This window comes from Gossypium raimondii, chromosome 5 (genome assembly GCF_025698545.1).
Source record: "Gossypium raimondii isolate GPD5lz chromosome 5, ASM2569854v1, whole genome shotgun sequence".
Taxonomy (NCBI): domain Eukaryota; kingdom Viridiplantae; phylum Streptophyta; class Magnoliopsida; order Malvales; family Malvaceae; genus Gossypium; species Gossypium raimondii.
Window position 1 is genome coordinate 10212088 of NC_068569.1, and position 15162 is coordinate 10227249.

Below are 15162 nucleotides of genomic sequence, written 5' to 3' on the forward strand. Positions count from 1 at the left end.
CGAGAATATGCTTTAATCAAAACACATAAATAAAAGCTCATTCTCGGGAATTTGACGCGTTGTGTCCTAACGCATTGAATATGACGTATTGTTTTCCCGAGACGAGGATTTTTCTAACAAATAAAAATAAAGGCAATATTCGATATTTAAGAATTTTGTGAAACCGAGCCCTAACTTACTGGGTCTTGATTTTTTAATTTAACCCAAATAATCGGATATCCTTATCAAAATGCATAGGTTTTAAAAGTCAAGAGATAAACTTAATTTTGAGGATTTAAGATGTTGCACTCTAACTTACTGAGTGTGACAATTTATTTCTTTGAAATAAGTGAGTCTCATCATTCAATTCATTTTACTCAAATTTTCTTTTCAAATGATCGTATTTTAAAATCTTTTCAAAATTTCGACATTAAGACATTAAACAATCAATTCGGTACCAATTTTGGGCGCCACAAGGGTGCTAACCCGTCCTCATGCGTAACCGACTCTCGAACCTGTTTTCTCAAAATTCGCCGACCTAAAATTATTTTCAAGGTGATCCGATCACACCACAATAAAAGATCGGTGGCGACTCCCATTTTATTTTTAAAGTCAATCCCCATTTTTCAAAATTTCAAAAGATGGTTTCGACAATATAATTATAATTTTTATTTATTTTATTATTATTATTATTTTAAAATAACTTATATGTAATTATTATTTTCGTAATCTCTATATTTATTTTATAATCTATATGTGCATATATATACTTATATTTTTAATAGATATTTTAATTTATATATATTTATATATTTATATATTTTCTTTATTTTCGTAAATACGTTATATATTTTATTAATTTCATAATCCACATTCGTATGTATAAATCCTTATGTATGTTTTTTTATTCTTCATAATTTCAATGTATATATTATATAAACCTCTTATATCATTTATATTTTTTTTTATAATTTTGTTTATTTCCTTCACTCGTTATTTATTTTTGTTTTCATTTATATTTTAAAGGAATGTTTTTTTGCTCATCTATTTGATATTTTGTATGCCATTAATTATTTTGCCTTATTTGTATTAATTTTGTGTATTTATTGTTCATATTATGCCTATATAATTGAGATAGAGACAAAGAGAGACGCTCATCGGTTTAAGGCATTTAATGGCTGCTCCGTCAAAAGGATGGCGATTGATATTGGCGGGAATAATATTGGTCGGTTTCCTTGCAGTGGATTCAGTGCTTGTTACAGCTGAACCAAGTTCGAACCATGAACAATCAGGTTATAATGAGAAAAACTACGTTCGAAAAGCATTTAAGTTGTTAGAACAGAACAATAAACCTCGCCATGAACATGAATGGCCTGTAAGTCTCAACTCTCAATCTTCACGTATGTCGTTTCCAGATTTTGAACATTTTCTTTTCCTGTCTGCAATCAGTTTAAAAAAAGTAGTTTGTGATTTGAGAAATCTTGTTAATTTAATTACAGGACATAAGATTTGGTTGGAAAATTGTGGTGGGTTCCATACTTGGATTCCTTGGAGCAGCCTTTGGTAGCGTTGGAGGCGTAGGAGGAGGCGGTATTTTTGTTCCCATGCTTACCTTGATTATTGGGTTTGATCCCAAATCGTCAACAGCAATCTCAAAATGTAAGAATAATCCTTTCCTTACCAATTTTTACAAGTAAAGTTAGCACCTTGATAGAGAAAAAAGAAAGAAGACGAAATGAAATCGGTTGTTTTGTTGTGGTTAGGTATGGTTACTGGTGCGGCAGCTGCAACAGTATGCTACAATATAAGGCAAAGGCATCCATCACTTGAACTGCCTCTGATTGACTATGACTTAGCACTTCTATTTCAGCCAATGTTGGTTTTGGGAATTAGTATTGGAGTTGGATTCAACGTGATCTTTCCGGATTGGATGATCACAATTTTGCTAATTATTGTCTTCTTAGGTATAATTTAAATGTTTTCAAGTCTGATATTTCTTCATGTTCCGTCTCTTCGACAAGTATTCTGATAAGCTTGTATATAAATGCAGTCATGTCAAGTAAGTCATTCCTCAAAGGTGTTCAAACATGGAAAAAGGAAACCATCAAGAAGAAGGTGCTTAAATATGTTTGTATCTCATTTTCTGTGCTACTTATTCTTGCTCAGCCCTTCTCTCACTTGCATCTTTATTTTCTTAGGAAGCAGGAAGGCAGCTGGAATTAAATACTAACGATAATGCAGTGGAAGTCAAAACCCAAAATGAAGAACAAGTTACTACAAATGGCAAACAAACAGGAAGCAATGAATCAAAAAAATCAAAGGTAAGTCCCATGAAACTCTAGTTCTAAATATATTTTCCCACAATCTTTATCTCAATCATATCATGGTTTCCATTTTCACAGGTGTCTTTTATTGATAACATATGCTGGAAAGAGCTTGGACTTCTAACTGCTGTCTGGGTGGTAATCCTTGCTTTACAGATGGCTAAGGTCAATCAATTTCCTTTCACGAATTATTTACTCTTACAACATTCTTGAGGCTGAAGGAACTAACACAAACCCTATATGTTTCACCTGCAGAATTATTCAACAACATGTTCAGTAGAATACTGGGTATTGAATTTGTTGCAGGTTACTTCAAATTTCAAGCTCATATGTAAGCTATTAAATCTTTAGAGCTGTTCTTGGGAATTTGTTTGACAAATTGTTTGATTCATTGTGTAGATCCCAGTAGCTGTTGGAGTATCTTCATATGAGGCAATCTGTTTGTACAAAGGGAGGAGAAAAATTGCATCAAAGGGGGATGTTGCGGCAACTTGGCGAGTCCACAAGCTACTGATTTACTGTGGCTTTGGTGTGTTGGCTGGTGTACTTGGTGGGATGCTTGGTCTTGGAGGAGGATTTATTTTGGGTCCTCTTCTTCTGGAGATGGGGATCCCCCCTCAGGTGCTTCCTTTGATATCTTAATCCTTCCAAAATGTTTAGCATCGCCATTTTACGATTTCAGTTTTTTTTGTTGTCAATATTTATTATATAATTGACCATGATAACATAAATAATCGTGAATAATCTTGTAAAGCTACTGACTTTGACCTGATTTACGAGATCTTATGTAGGTGTCAAGTGCAACGACCACCTTTGCCATGTTTTTTTCAGCATCGATGTCAGTGATTGAATATTATCTTCTGAAAAGATTTCCAGTCCCTTATGGTATAATGTTGTTGGAAAGTTATTACAATGTCTTCATTCTTTTCCTTTCTTTTTTTCTAAATATTCAAGTGTAAATACAGAGAAATGATGATCTAAATATGTGAGAAAAATATTAAAATTTTAATTTAAGCATTCTCGTATTTGACACATATATCCAATAATAATCTCAGTCCGAATAAATGGTAGGTTAACTGAAAAACCTTAGGGGGAGACTTATTCACCGTTTTTGTTGTTGAAACAGCTGTTTACCTGGCTGTTGTGGCCACAATAGCAGCATTTGCTGGGCAACATGTAGTGGGAAAAGTGATCAAAATACTGGGAAGGGCATCTATAATTATCTTCATTCTATCTGGAATGATATTTGGTAGTGCGATCTCACTAGGTATTTTTTTTTTCCCAACTCTCACATTCCTGCAATAGAACTGCCTTTTTCTTTAATGCTGTCATTATTATTATTGAAATGACAAATTTGATTTAAATTATGTAAAAAAAAATGGCAATAAAACAGGTGGGATAGGCATTGCTAAGATGATCAAACGGATTGAAAGAAAGGAGTATATGGGACTTGATGATATTTGCTCCTATCAGCCTTAGCTTGAATTGGAAGAGTAGTGAAAATTTAACTGCAAAAGTCCCCTGTACAACAAGACATATCACAATTATAGATGTACTACTTCGTGTTACGAGGCCAAGCCTCCATTACCAAAATAAGAGAATCAGATTTCATTAAATTATGATAATGCATGATCCATTTTTTAGCAAGAAACAGAATGTGTTGTCAAATATTCAATTTGTTTTTTTTAGAATAATGATTTTTATGATACGTATGTAGTACACTTCTATAATTTCATGAATGGTATCCGAGAAATGACTGTAAGTTTAAACAGCAATTCTGCATAAATTTACGTTTAATGAAGTAACACACACTCATAAGCCTACAATAAGGAAAACAATAGAAAACTTCAATGTTATTTCTTTTAATGTGTTTGGTCCTCCGTAAAGAAAGTTATAATTTCCAATTGAAAAGTGTTTTAATATAGTCTTATTTTATAACCTTTTTATTATTTAATTACACTAATAGTAATATAATTTCTATTTCACTTTTAAATTAATATATATTAATATAACCCATATAAATGAATAGAAATGCATCTATCACCAATCACCAGAATTCAAACTAATGAATATAAAACTCAAGCCTTGTTCCTTGTAGGCATGTTGCTATAACACTAGTATAATTTCCTTACACATCAATTTGTCAAATTAACATAATCAAATTACAAGTTGTCAAACTTTCCCAACAGGAGGAAGAATCTCAGGACCTAAATCTTATTGACTATTGTAACCAATCCTAACATATACCAAAGGGAGTTTGCAAAACTTAAGAGCCCCTTTTTTCCCTGTATTTTTGGGTGGCCTTGAGGGCTGCGATTAAAGTGTTTAGGTATTCTTAACTATATATGTCCTATAGTTCATCTTTGGCCGCTTGATCTTTGGGTCTCACTTGTTTGTTAATGAAGGCTGCTAGTTCTTTTGAACCAGATTTTGTTGAAAGTTTGATCTGCAAAGTAAAATGGATCACTATGTCAGATGGTGCTAAACAAATAAGACGAAGTGAATATTGTTAATAATGATTACCGGATTGTCTTTATCACCAGCTTTGTATAAAAAGAGTGACGGGTAGTTGTCAACCTGAAATGATAAACAATGACAAGAATCTTGGTGTCATCAATGTGCAACCTGAATGTAAATGAAAAACAATCAAAGAATTCCATATGTAATTGATTTGGTTCCTTTGTTTTTTTCACACTCGAGAATCATGAAGTATATGGGAGCTAAGGATCCTAGAAAAAGAACAGATATCTCTTTCAAGAGTTTTGATCTCATCTAAGGCACAGAATCATAATAGATTGGTACATGGCAAGTAGGAGCAAAATCCATGAGATAGGCTCAGATAAGATACAAATTTGGCTTGATTTATGACTCTTGATCCAAGATAATAAAGGCTGAATGCCCCCAAGGAATGGTTTAAAAAATGGACATAGAACATAATTGACAGTCTTTCAACAATCAAGGTATCTTTTCGAGGAAAGTTAAACAGGTATTCAGTTTTAAGGTATAGAAACTGATCGATTTCTTATAAAGCATACCTGAAGTTTTGGATGTTCATTAGCAGAAGCATCAATCTTAGCAAAGATGAGACTGTCCAAGCCTTTAAAATGCTTAGCCAATTTCTCAACCTGCTTGCTCGTGGTCTCACAATTGATGCACCACGGGGTATATACCTGTTTTGTAACAATAAAAGAGTAAGACCTTTTTTTAGAGTTAAGCATATATTACAGCAAACTTGTCGAGTCCAGATATAAATTAGTATATAGCAGGTGATATAGTTAAAATGCTGCAAATTACTACCATCAATCTAATTGTGTATCTATCTATATATATAATAGAAACGGACATGGATGCCATGCATGCAAGTGAATCCAGTCACCCTGTATTTTCATTCTTCAGATGGAACTCTAGAAGGATTAAGTTAGTTTGCACATCTCATTGGCATATACTAATAAAGCATGGGATGTACAGAAGATTGATACCTCTAAAAGAACATTCTTGGGACTGTTCAAGACCAAGTCATCAAATGTCTTTCCCACGACAGCTAGCACACTTGCATTATTCTGCAAATTTCAAAATACAAAAGTTTGTTGGAAGTCGGATAAAATATAAATTCAAATTTCAGCAGCTTAGACAGAAGATATCTTTTGTATGCGCAGAAAGGAACTTCTTGCATCAACATAATGCTTTTGATGACGCATTTATTTTTTCTTTTTTCTTCAACATTCACAAGAAATGCCAGGATTATAGGATGACAACTTTCAATGCATGGCAAAATCGTAGGAATAATGCTGCTCAAAGGTGAATTCAAATAACTGAAAAAGAGACTCAAAAGCATACATGTACATTTTAATAGAAGTTATAGTTTCAAACAGAACAATTACAAATCAGATGAGTCTAAACATATCCACCAAGCATTACGTAAGAGAAATTAGAGAAACACAAAACTTGACCCTCACGTTATCTGGTATTGGCTGTGATTTGAAGTATGTTGAGATAGAACCATGCAGAAGCCCAGAGCAAAATTCCTGTAAAACCAATTCGGAACTCCATATTAGTTTTCTGAATAAATATTTCCTTAAAGGTAATATCTATAGAGCTCAATTGTTACTTCTATGTTGCTTGGGGTTGGGTCGGACTGCAACAAGTACTTCGAGCTGCCTTTGTTATCAAATGCCGTCACCTATCAGGCAGATACAAATATATTTCATCAATTTACCAAAAAGATATGTAATTGCAGTTAAAAGATGATCATTTGCCAAAAGGAAATACCGACCAAAGTGTTTTTTGATTCCTCAAGCCCAAACAAGGTTAAGAAAGGCTTTGCAAGGTTTTCATCAACAATGTCTATATAAATAAACATCACCTGCATCACAAGAGAAAAAGATATGAATCTTTTTGCACCAAAATCTCAAACTGTCAAGTAGTAAATCCAAATACCTTTGTTATGAACTTTCTTGCAACATCTTGAAGAGGCTCAAGAAGAGTCTTGAAATCATCAGCTTTCGCAAAGACATAAACCTGATGGGTAAGGAAAGGTAAATTCACAACACTGCTTGAGTTTCCAAGAGAAATGGTGAAAACTTTATGCAACTGTATGAAGGCGAAAATACAACCATAAGATAACTAAAAAAAAGAGTACATATCAGAAAACAAACCCACGTTGACTTCCATAACATTGTCTCGTCCTTGATTAACGTCCCAGCACATTAGCGTTGGTAGAATATTTAAAATACAACAATACAGATTTTTCCAGTTACACCCAAATCAACTCATCAGGCCAAATGATGTAGTAACACTAGCCAAATTGTAAACATATTTTTACAAATAGACACTCATGAAAATTTTAATCACTATGCAAAATCCAAGCACTTTACTTACTCACTCTCATACCATTGCTTTTTTTAAGTTTGTATTTGAAAAAAATAAAAGATGAAATAGTTATATACGGAAAGGAAAAGAAACCATTAACATAGTAAACAACTAAAGATAAGGTCAAGTTCAAAGCATGGAAACCTGAAGTTTGACGGGGCTGGAGTAAACTCTGACAGAATTCAGTTCAGTCAATTTAGTAACTAAGGGAAACTTGTTGTAGTCCAGAAACTGCAAAATGTTCTCCATCTCAAATGTACCGTCTGTAAAACCGAACGTATATGTTACTAATCTCATCAATAATTCTGGTTGGCTGATATAAATATAAGCAACCGACATAAAATAAAAAAGAAGCCAAGAACAGAGGAAGTCATTAGTCCATAATTTTATGAACTGTCTTGCTTGGTATTACTCCGGACAATCACTGATTATAAGTCAATAATTTTCATATTCAAATATGAACCACTCAAAGGAAAGAGATGTAAAATTAGAAGCTAAATAACTAATGAACCATTCACAAAAAGCAGTTTTCCAGATTGCGAACTCACCATAAGCAGTGTACCTTTCTGGTTCACTTTTAACAATCCCAAGGAAATTAGTAGCTTTGATATCTGGGTAGAGAAGTTTAGCCACCTCAATGTTGCTTGCTTCAGCAAACTGGATTTCATTGTCAGACATAGCTGCCTTTATAAATGCTTTATAATCAGATCCCTGCAAGAATACCATGATAAGTACATTCCCCTAGTGCATTAGCAAAAATCGATGCAGTAGAAAACATCTAATATATAATATGTAAATATAAGCAATGCAACTTGGAGAATGGGGAGTGTGAGAAGAAATATTAAAATAAAAGACAATATGAATTTGAATTTGAATGCGTTAAAAGTCTAGAATTGCATCCCTACTTGACATCAAAGTGACTGTGCGCAATGAGGTTGTTAGTCTGCATCAACTTGTACGACAGAATTGAAACTAGGTTTTCCGGGAACTAAATCTTTTGGAACAATGCATCTAAATGACTGCTTGTAAGTTCTTATTTTCCACATCAAAGAAGATTTCCATACAAGAGAATAGAATGGGCTAAAGAAAGTGATAGTAAAGGAGAACCTAGGCAATGCCTCAATGATGACTTATCTTGCCATAAAATTTGTACTCATATGCTATCAACTTATTCTAAAATCAGAACCATCACATAGGAATTTACAGGACAACTTCAGAAGAGCCAAATTAGAACATCAATAGGTTCAATATTACCCAGGACTGCAGCACAGAATAGTCGAGAAACACAAGGACTTCACCTAACAACTTTCAGAGAGGAAAATTATTTCCTTACATAAAACATAGGATTAAAGATGCATCATTAGGGCGTAGAACTGGGACATTGAAATTTAATAGCCCCAAATCAGGCTTTACTGTATAACTCATAAACCATATCTAGACATGATCCGGAAAATGCTTCAAGTAAACATACCTCAAATTTCTCAAAAAGACCAATCACAAACATGTGGTGCTTTTCAAGAAAATCTTCTGCCTCTGTCACCGTGTTTATTCTAATGACAGGCACACCGGTCTTCTTCCTTGCCCATATCACTATTTCTTCCCTGAAAAGAAAAACAGCCCAACAATATATTAATCACAATTGTCTGTTATATGAATCCTCCTAGGCGAATGAATTGCTCCAAATTTATTTACAATTCAACGAAGAAAAAAAGATCAACTTACGCTGAAAATCCACCCGTATAAGCTTGAGAAGTGCCATTAACAAACAAAAGCAGAGTAGGGAAGCCTTTAATATCAAGCAGAGAAGCCACCTTTGGGTACCTTTCAGCATCAAGCTTGGCCATCAAAACCGGACTTCCCAATTCTTTCAAAGAAGTGGCAGCTTCAGCAAACTGAGGCATAAGCTCAGCACTCCTAACGCACCAAGGAGCATAACCCAAAAGCAAAACAAACTCGTTCTCATCAATGACCCTCTTGGAATTATCACTGTTAAGCTCAAGAACTATCCTTTGTGCTTTACTTAACACCTCTGCTTCTGAAAATCTACTGCTAGACTCTTGGTCTTGGTCTTCTGGTAGCTGATCTTCTTGTTCATCCAAGGCTAAAAGCTGTTCGAGGTCATCAGAATCATCTTCAGAGTTGGTGGGATCAGATGCATTGATGTTTATGGAAAAAGAGAGTAGTAGGACAAAGGTGAGAGTGAGAAGAAGGAATCTTGAAGGGGGGTTTTTGGAGAAAAGCATGGTGATTTAGTTTCTAAGGAGGGTTTTCGAGATTTTTGCAATGGGGGTTAAGAAATCTGAGGGTTTGGATCAGATCTGAGGAGGAAGCGATTTTTTTTTCTGGGTTTTTTCTTTTCCCTCAGAAACAGGCTTTAAAGGATAGCGCGTGTTTAGGCGAAGCTGAAGCTAAATTAGAGGAGAGATTTGTAACTGTAAAGAGTTTTGTCGGTCAAAAATGAACTGAAATTATTTCGAGTTTGGAGTTTGGACACTGGTGGACCCTTCATATCTTCCTCTATTTTTTCTTTTTTTGTATTATAGTATTTTTTATTTTATCTATAAAATATTTATATGTTATTAAATAAATTAAATTGGACCAATTTGAGTTATTTTATAGAGGGAATGAAATGAACTGTAAATCTTGGCTCTTGGGATGGTCAACGCTATTTTTATGTATAAAAAGACTTCGAAATCTTGCAAAATATAGTAAATATTAGATTATGAAATATGGCTGAATCAAATGAGTAAACTCTTCAGACCAAAAAAAAAAAAAGAGACTAAACTCGAGTAACTTGTCATAAAAAATAAACAACTCGGAAATGGTGCATGTTTAGAAATGCAAATCTTCATACAGAAACGACTTCGGTCATTGTGTGCACGCCTCGTCGTCGAGCGGAAGGCAAAGAAATTTGCCTCTACTGCCTCATCCTCACAAGTGTTACGACCATGTTCCTCTTTTAAGTGTCAATGGAATTTCAGCACCATTTTGCATGTTTGATCCAAGTAAAGATGATATTCTTTAAAAAAAATCTAAGATAAAAAGCAACACAATTCCAAATCGTAACTTAATCTTATTGGTTCATGCAACCATTTTTAAAAATATATGTTTAAATGTTTGATGTTTAAATTCCAATAGTCTCTATAATTAGTGGCATTGTTACTTATAGATTGCAGTTTATAAAATATACAATTGCTAGTGTGCAAAATGCAAAAGACTATTTTACACGAGAAATGCAATTTTTTTCAAACTCATTCTTCGTGTGTCAAAGTTCAATCACACCGCTGTGTCAAAGTTGCATGGGAACACAAATTTCTCATCCTGGCTGGTACCATCATGACCCAAATGCAGAACATGGCACAACTATATTTACCATGCCATAACATCCCAAATGCACACCAAGAAGGCTTTTACTTACCTTGAGAAGATATACCCAACAAAACTTCTTAATTTTCAAACTTTTAAGCTCTACATAGAGGGTGAGACATTTATCTTGATAAAACTTCGAGTTAGTATAAATATAAGCATGTTTCTTTAAATAAAAAAAAATTAAAAAATATTCATGTTGGACATATATTCATATCCAACACTTATATGAATCTAAATAACATAAAATTTTAAATGAAGAAAATCACAAAATGCAAAATTTCATACAACATTATATTAAATGAGGCCTTTTCAGAGCATTACTATCTATCAACATTATATGTTACACAAAAATTATAGCTAGAGGGTCGCCGTGATCAAATTTGTTCTTTTTTTAACAGATAAGAACAATCCTAAAAGACTTACTCATCACAAAGCAATGCCCAAACATGAAGATCGAAATAAGATTGCTTCATTTGCTACTCCTGTGCATCACATACTGCTTCTGCTATGTCACACAGATTCGAAACATCATGAATTACCATTTCATGAGCTTCTGTCTGCGATTCAGATTTTACAAGGAAACTCATATTTAGGAGAAGAACTCAGAATTAATATACATTCTAATGATTTCATAGTAATACTTAATTTAGTTTTTGAAAAATTAACTAAAATTAGCAAAGATTATTAACAAAAAAGGGTAACAAAATTAATTCCATAATTTACCAGCAAAAGAAGCTCATCAACCAAAGAGCCAAAGTCGTTATCCTTCTTATCCTTATCTATGTTCTCCGACCCTGAGAACGACGCGATTCCCTTTTCCTCTTCTTTCTCCCTTGATTTCCTTCTTTCTTGCTGTTGAAATTGAAAATCTAAAGCCTTCTCTTGCATTGACTTCAAAGCGTTCTCCAAAGCCTCCCACTGCTTCATCTCTTTATTCTACTTCTCCTTCACTTAGATAAGAGTTTTCCTCTTCCACTCTCTCCTTCGTTTCTCTTCTTCCTCGGGATCTGCCGGAAACAAGATGGTTCGGTAAGAACGCGGTGGCGTTTCTCGCCTTTGTAGATGAATCCATCGTCGTTGCAGAGCTCCCACTCGTCGGTGAGGACGGTTGTTTGGGAGGAAAACGAGGGAAGGTCCATCAGAGAGGTAATTTTAGGGATCCTTAACTCAAACATTGACGAATCACTTTGTCAAAAGGCCCAACCGAACAGAACAAACCTATCCAACCAATTCTTAAACAGGTCGAATCATGACAATGGAGATCTAAAACTTTGGCATCTTCTATGTTTAAATTGGTAATATGTAATCAGTTATAATTAATCAACAAAGGATGGTTAAACTTTTATTCTAATTGCAATCAACATTGATGCCCCATAGGAATAAGGTTCTACCGTACAATGTCCTCATAATCATGAAAATATAAATGAGAGGCGCCGATCTGAAAATGGCAATCAACTAATATAGCACAACTAAACCACAGGAGTTAATAGTGGTTTCTTCAGAAAGTGTGCCTCCAAGTTCCCAATCACAAGATCAGCCATAGCTTGGCGGGTTTCCACCGTACCGCTACCTACATGAGGTAAGAGCACCACATTATCAAGCCCAAAAAGCTCTTCCGGTACTTCGGGTTCATGTTCAAACACATCAAGCCCTGCACCTCCTAACCGGTGTTCAACCAATGCAGAAACCAGCTCGGGTTCATCAACATGAGGGCCTCTCCCGATGTTGATGAGAACACCCTTTGGACCCAATGCATCGATGACTTCCCTGTTGATGATGTGGTGGGTCTCTGTAGTCAGTGCACAAGCAACAACCAAGATATCGCAGTTGGCAGCCAGCTCAACAACGCTTGGATAGTATTTGTATTTGATTTCTGGTTTCTCTGTTCTAGAGTAGTAACTAATAGGGCAGCTAAATGCTTCAGCTCTCGTAGCAATTGCCATGCCAATTCTTCCCAGCCCAATAATGCCAACTCTTTTTCCAGTAAACTGAAATAGTTGAAAAATGGTACTTGTTAAAAAAGGAACGGAAACAAAGTGAACAAAGGGAAAAAGGAACCCTTTAATCTGGTATACTAAAATATAAAGTAACGCAGACATATATACAAGGAGAACCAAGTAAATAAGGATTCAATTCAATCATTCTTAATCTTAGGAACCGAATAAAGTCTAGGCAAACACTTCACTTCTTTTGAAAGTTGAGAAGGAAACTTCTCAAAGGTGAGTAAAGCACTTCAAAAAGCAAATTCAACGACACAATATGCACACACCGTTGTACTCTTCTCAAGCAGATGCTCATAGTCGAGCATGGAAATCAAATGAATGATTTTTAGTACAAAGCATGGACAAAGTAGCTACAGACTTATTGTCCTACTTGCATGAAAGACTGATTAAAACCTCATGAAAAGCAGAAACGGTATATTATCATTAGAGTGAGGGCCACAGTTGCAGGACTTGTAGCTTAATGCCCTTGCTTTCTGCACTAATTTCTACTAAGTTGAAAAAGGAAATTAATTTATCTAAATAAACAGGAGACACCGATGGCAAGAAATATAATGAGGGACATAATCATGTAATGGAGGAATCAAGCACGACGTAATAGCTAATCAGTAATCCATTTAGCTAATTCACAAAACTTTGACCGTTTGTAGAAGAATCAATAATATCAAAATTAGTTTGTACCCTATCTCCTAAGCAGTTTATACCACCTCTGTGCTCATTTCTAAAACCGTTTGAGTTTCATTAGCCGGATAAGTAAGGGAACAACCATAACTACAAAGTATCGTTCCGAGTTGCAATACATATCAGAGATCACACAGAAGTCCAATAGTCACTCATGTCTGATTGCTGCATTCAAACATGTATCTACCTCAATGTCCAAAATCCAAATATGATAGAAATAGGACAACAATAAAGCGATATAGTACCACAGATGCATGCCTTATGGTGCTACATGTGGCCTATTTTATCTTTCAAATGAATAAGATGGTAATGGCAGCCTGAACACCAGATTTATTTAATCAACCAGACTTAAACTAACACATCCTTGGCTCAGACTCACAATTCAAGAATAGAAAGGGAAAAAAAGATCATATATCTCACCAATTTGCAGAACTATAAGTGTTTAAAGTGATGAACATTTTGCTCATAAAACCTCACTCTTACTAGTGCTTTCTATCAACTGTGAACATGAGATAAAAGCCAAATGCATCTCAATTTTAAGAAGACCAAAAATCACTGTAGACAATTAAAAATTACTGTATGTACTGATCATGCTGAAGTACAAAGAGAGGAAACTAGTAATGCAGCAGTAGTGCTTGCATAATCATCGAGCAGAAAGATAAGAAAGTCTACTGATTATTTGTGATACCTGAAAACACCAAGTCAACTAATGCAGCCACCACAAAGCAATTACTAGAGAGGGCTAGAGAAACCACTAACCAATTGTGATTACAAGGACACAATTGCATCTTAAACTAAATGTATGCACTAAAAATAGCGTAAGCAAGACTTTCATCCCCAGAATCTTTCAGACCCAGAGCCTATATACAATATTAATGCGATATATACAGATTCAACTTGAAAACCACGAATGACAAAACGGCATCTATTTTTATTTATCAGCATGCAGAATGTGCAGTTAATTCATTATGAACTTCAAATAGGATTCGTGACAAATGTACCTCTTCAATGCAGAACAATTATAACAAATGTACTTCCAACAATACAAGTCTACAGTCTTCTTTTCATTGCTTCCATTTCCATAGATTAAATTATTCCAGAAACCCACAAATTAGAGATTCAAAAACAAACTGAGTTCTTGACTATAAAAAATTACCGAGTTCTGCAAAATGAAGGTACTAGATAAACAGTCAAGAAGAACAAATTCAACAGAAATACCAATATCATAAAAATCATCAACACATAAAAACCAATAAAATCGAAACGTATTCAACGAAGCAAGCAAACCCAAACTCAACAATGATGCCAAGGAAAATAGCCAACAAACCTTAGTAGTCAACACATATTGCCCTCTCTTCCACTTGCCACTCCTCACAAACCGATCACTCTCACAGAGCTTCCTCAACACCGCCAACATCAAACCGATCGCCAAATCCGCCACGTCCTCAGTCAAAACGTCAGGGGTGTTGGTAACTCGGATACCCTTTTCTTTACACGTGGCCAAATCTATCTTATCAAGCCCCACACTGAAGCTGGAAACAATCTCCAGCTTGGGCAACGCCTCGATCAGCTTAGCATCGGCACCGGCAAAGGCGTTTCCGACGACCGCCTGGATTGAGTCCTTGTGAGAAGCCAGAAAGGATGATTTGTCCGGCACTGTCCAGAATCTGAATAGCTTGAAACGGTTCTCGAGTTGTTGTTCGAGGTAAGAGTTCATGGGGCAAGCCATGAGAACTCCAATGGATTCCATAGTTGATTGAATTGTGAGAGATAGTAAGGTGGAATTTCCAAGTCCAATAAGCCTGGAGAGTGAAAAGAGAGCAGCGATGGGGATTGATTGCGGGCTGTGAACCAGTTGAAAAAATGAAAGGCCGAGAATGCTCAGAAAAAGGATAGGTGGGGCTGTTGGATTAATTTACCGATTTAAATGAATGATTACT

General features: G+C 35.1%; 4 protein-coding genes across 4 annotated transcripts; 1 reads left to right on the top strand and 3 right to left on the bottom strand.

Annotated features, from left to right (window-relative positions):
- Positions 1-1137: 1137 nt before the first annotated feature.
- On the top strand, positions 1138-4048 carry LOC105770314 (sulfite exporter TauE/SafE family protein 3). The gene is made up of 11 exons (XM_012591458.2): positions 1138-1354; positions 1479-1638; positions 1743-1943; positions 2030-2094; positions 2178-2300; positions 2382-2468; positions 2559-2609; positions 2703-2924; positions 3095-3188; positions 3430-3570; positions 3697-4048. Exons 1-11 carry the CDS (start codon positions 1154-1156, stop codon positions 3780-3782), a joined length of 1431 nt encoding a protein of 476 aa, XP_012446912.1. The 5' UTR covers positions 1138-1153; the 3' UTR covers positions 3783-4048.
- Positions 4049-4341: 293 nt separating this feature from the next.
- Positions 4342-9619, bottom strand: LOC105769665 (protein disulfide isomerase-like 1-6). Its single transcript, XM_012590440.2, has 12 exons — positions 8895-9619; positions 8644-8773; positions 7721-7883; positions 7317-7435; positions 6741-6821; positions 6577-6666; positions 6412-6483; positions 6260-6328; positions 5783-5863; positions 5339-5473; positions 4827-4880; positions 4342-4749 (listed from the first exon to the last, which is right to left on the bottom strand). The coding sequence occupies exons 1-12, from the start codon at positions 9413-9415 to the stop codon at positions 4654-4656; spliced, it is 1611 nt and encodes a 536-aa protein (XP_012445894.1). The 5' UTR covers positions 9416-9619; the 3' UTR covers positions 4342-4653.
- Positions 9620-10839: 1220 nt separating this feature from the next.
- LOC105767922 (uncharacterized) lies at positions 10840-11722 on the bottom strand. Its single transcript, XM_052630705.1, has 2 exons — positions 11265-11722; positions 10840-11098 (listed from the first exon to the last, which is right to left on the bottom strand). The coding sequence occupies exons 1-2, from the start codon at positions 11466-11468 to the stop codon at positions 11018-11020; spliced, it is 285 nt and encodes a 94-aa protein (XP_052486665.1). The 5' UTR covers positions 11469-11722; the 3' UTR covers positions 10840-11017.
- A 135-nt stretch (positions 11723-11857) lies between these two features.
- Positions 11858-15094, bottom strand: LOC105767921 (glyoxylate/hydroxypyruvate/pyruvate reductase 2KGR). Its single transcript, XM_012587514.2, has 2 exons — positions 14550-15094; positions 11858-12529 (listed from the first exon to the last, which is right to left on the bottom strand). Exons 1-2 carry the CDS (start codon positions 14970-14972, stop codon positions 12011-12013), a joined length of 942 nt encoding a protein of 313 aa, XP_012442968.1. The 5' UTR covers positions 14973-15094; the 3' UTR covers positions 11858-12010.
- Between the last annotated feature and the right edge of the window lie 68 nt (positions 15095-15162).

Excerpts from the sequence above, each read along its gene's own strand:
- LOC105770314 (XM_012591458.2), top strand. The coding sequence starts at position 1,154 with ATGGCTGCTCCGTCAAAAGGATGGCGATTGATATTGGCGGGAATAATA. Across the intron at positions 3,189-3,429 it reads AAGATTTCCAGTCCCTTATG|CTGTTTACCTGGCTGTTGTG; the intron begins GTATAATGTTGT and ends TTGTTGAAACAG. Across the intron at positions 3,571-3,696 it reads TGGTAGTGCGATCTCACTAG|GTGGGATAGGCATTGCTAAG; the intron begins GTATTTTTTTTT and ends GCAATAAAACAG.
- LOC105769665 (XM_012590440.2), bottom strand. The coding sequence starts at position 9,415 with ATGCTTTTCTCCAAAAACCCCCCTTCAAGATTCCTTCTTCTCACTCTC. Across the intron at positions 7,884-8,643 it reads GTCTTTTTGAGAAATTTGAG|GGATCTGATTATAAAGCATT; the intron begins GTATGTTTACTT and ends GTATTCTTGCAG. Across the intron at positions 7,436-7,720 it reads AGAAAGGTACACTGCTTATG|ACGGTACATTTGAGATGGAG; the intron begins GTGAGTTCGCAA and ends TCGGTTTTACAG.
- LOC105767922 (XM_052630705.1), bottom strand. The coding sequence starts at position 11,468 with ATGAAGCAGTGGGAGGCTTTGGAGAACGCTTTGAAGTCAATGCAAGAG. Across the intron at positions 11,099-11,264 it reads TTGATGAGCTTCTTTTGCTG|ACAGAAGCTCATGAAATGGT; the intron begins GTAAATTATGGA and ends TCTGAATCGCAG.
- LOC105767921 (XM_012587514.2), bottom strand. The coding sequence starts at position 14,972 with ATGGAATCCATTGGAGTTCTCATGGCTTGCCCCATGAACTCTTACCTC. Across the intron at positions 12,530-14,549 it reads AATATGTGTTGACTACTAAG|TTTACTGGAAAAAGAGTTGG; the intron begins GTTTGTTGGCTA and ends CAACTATTTCAG.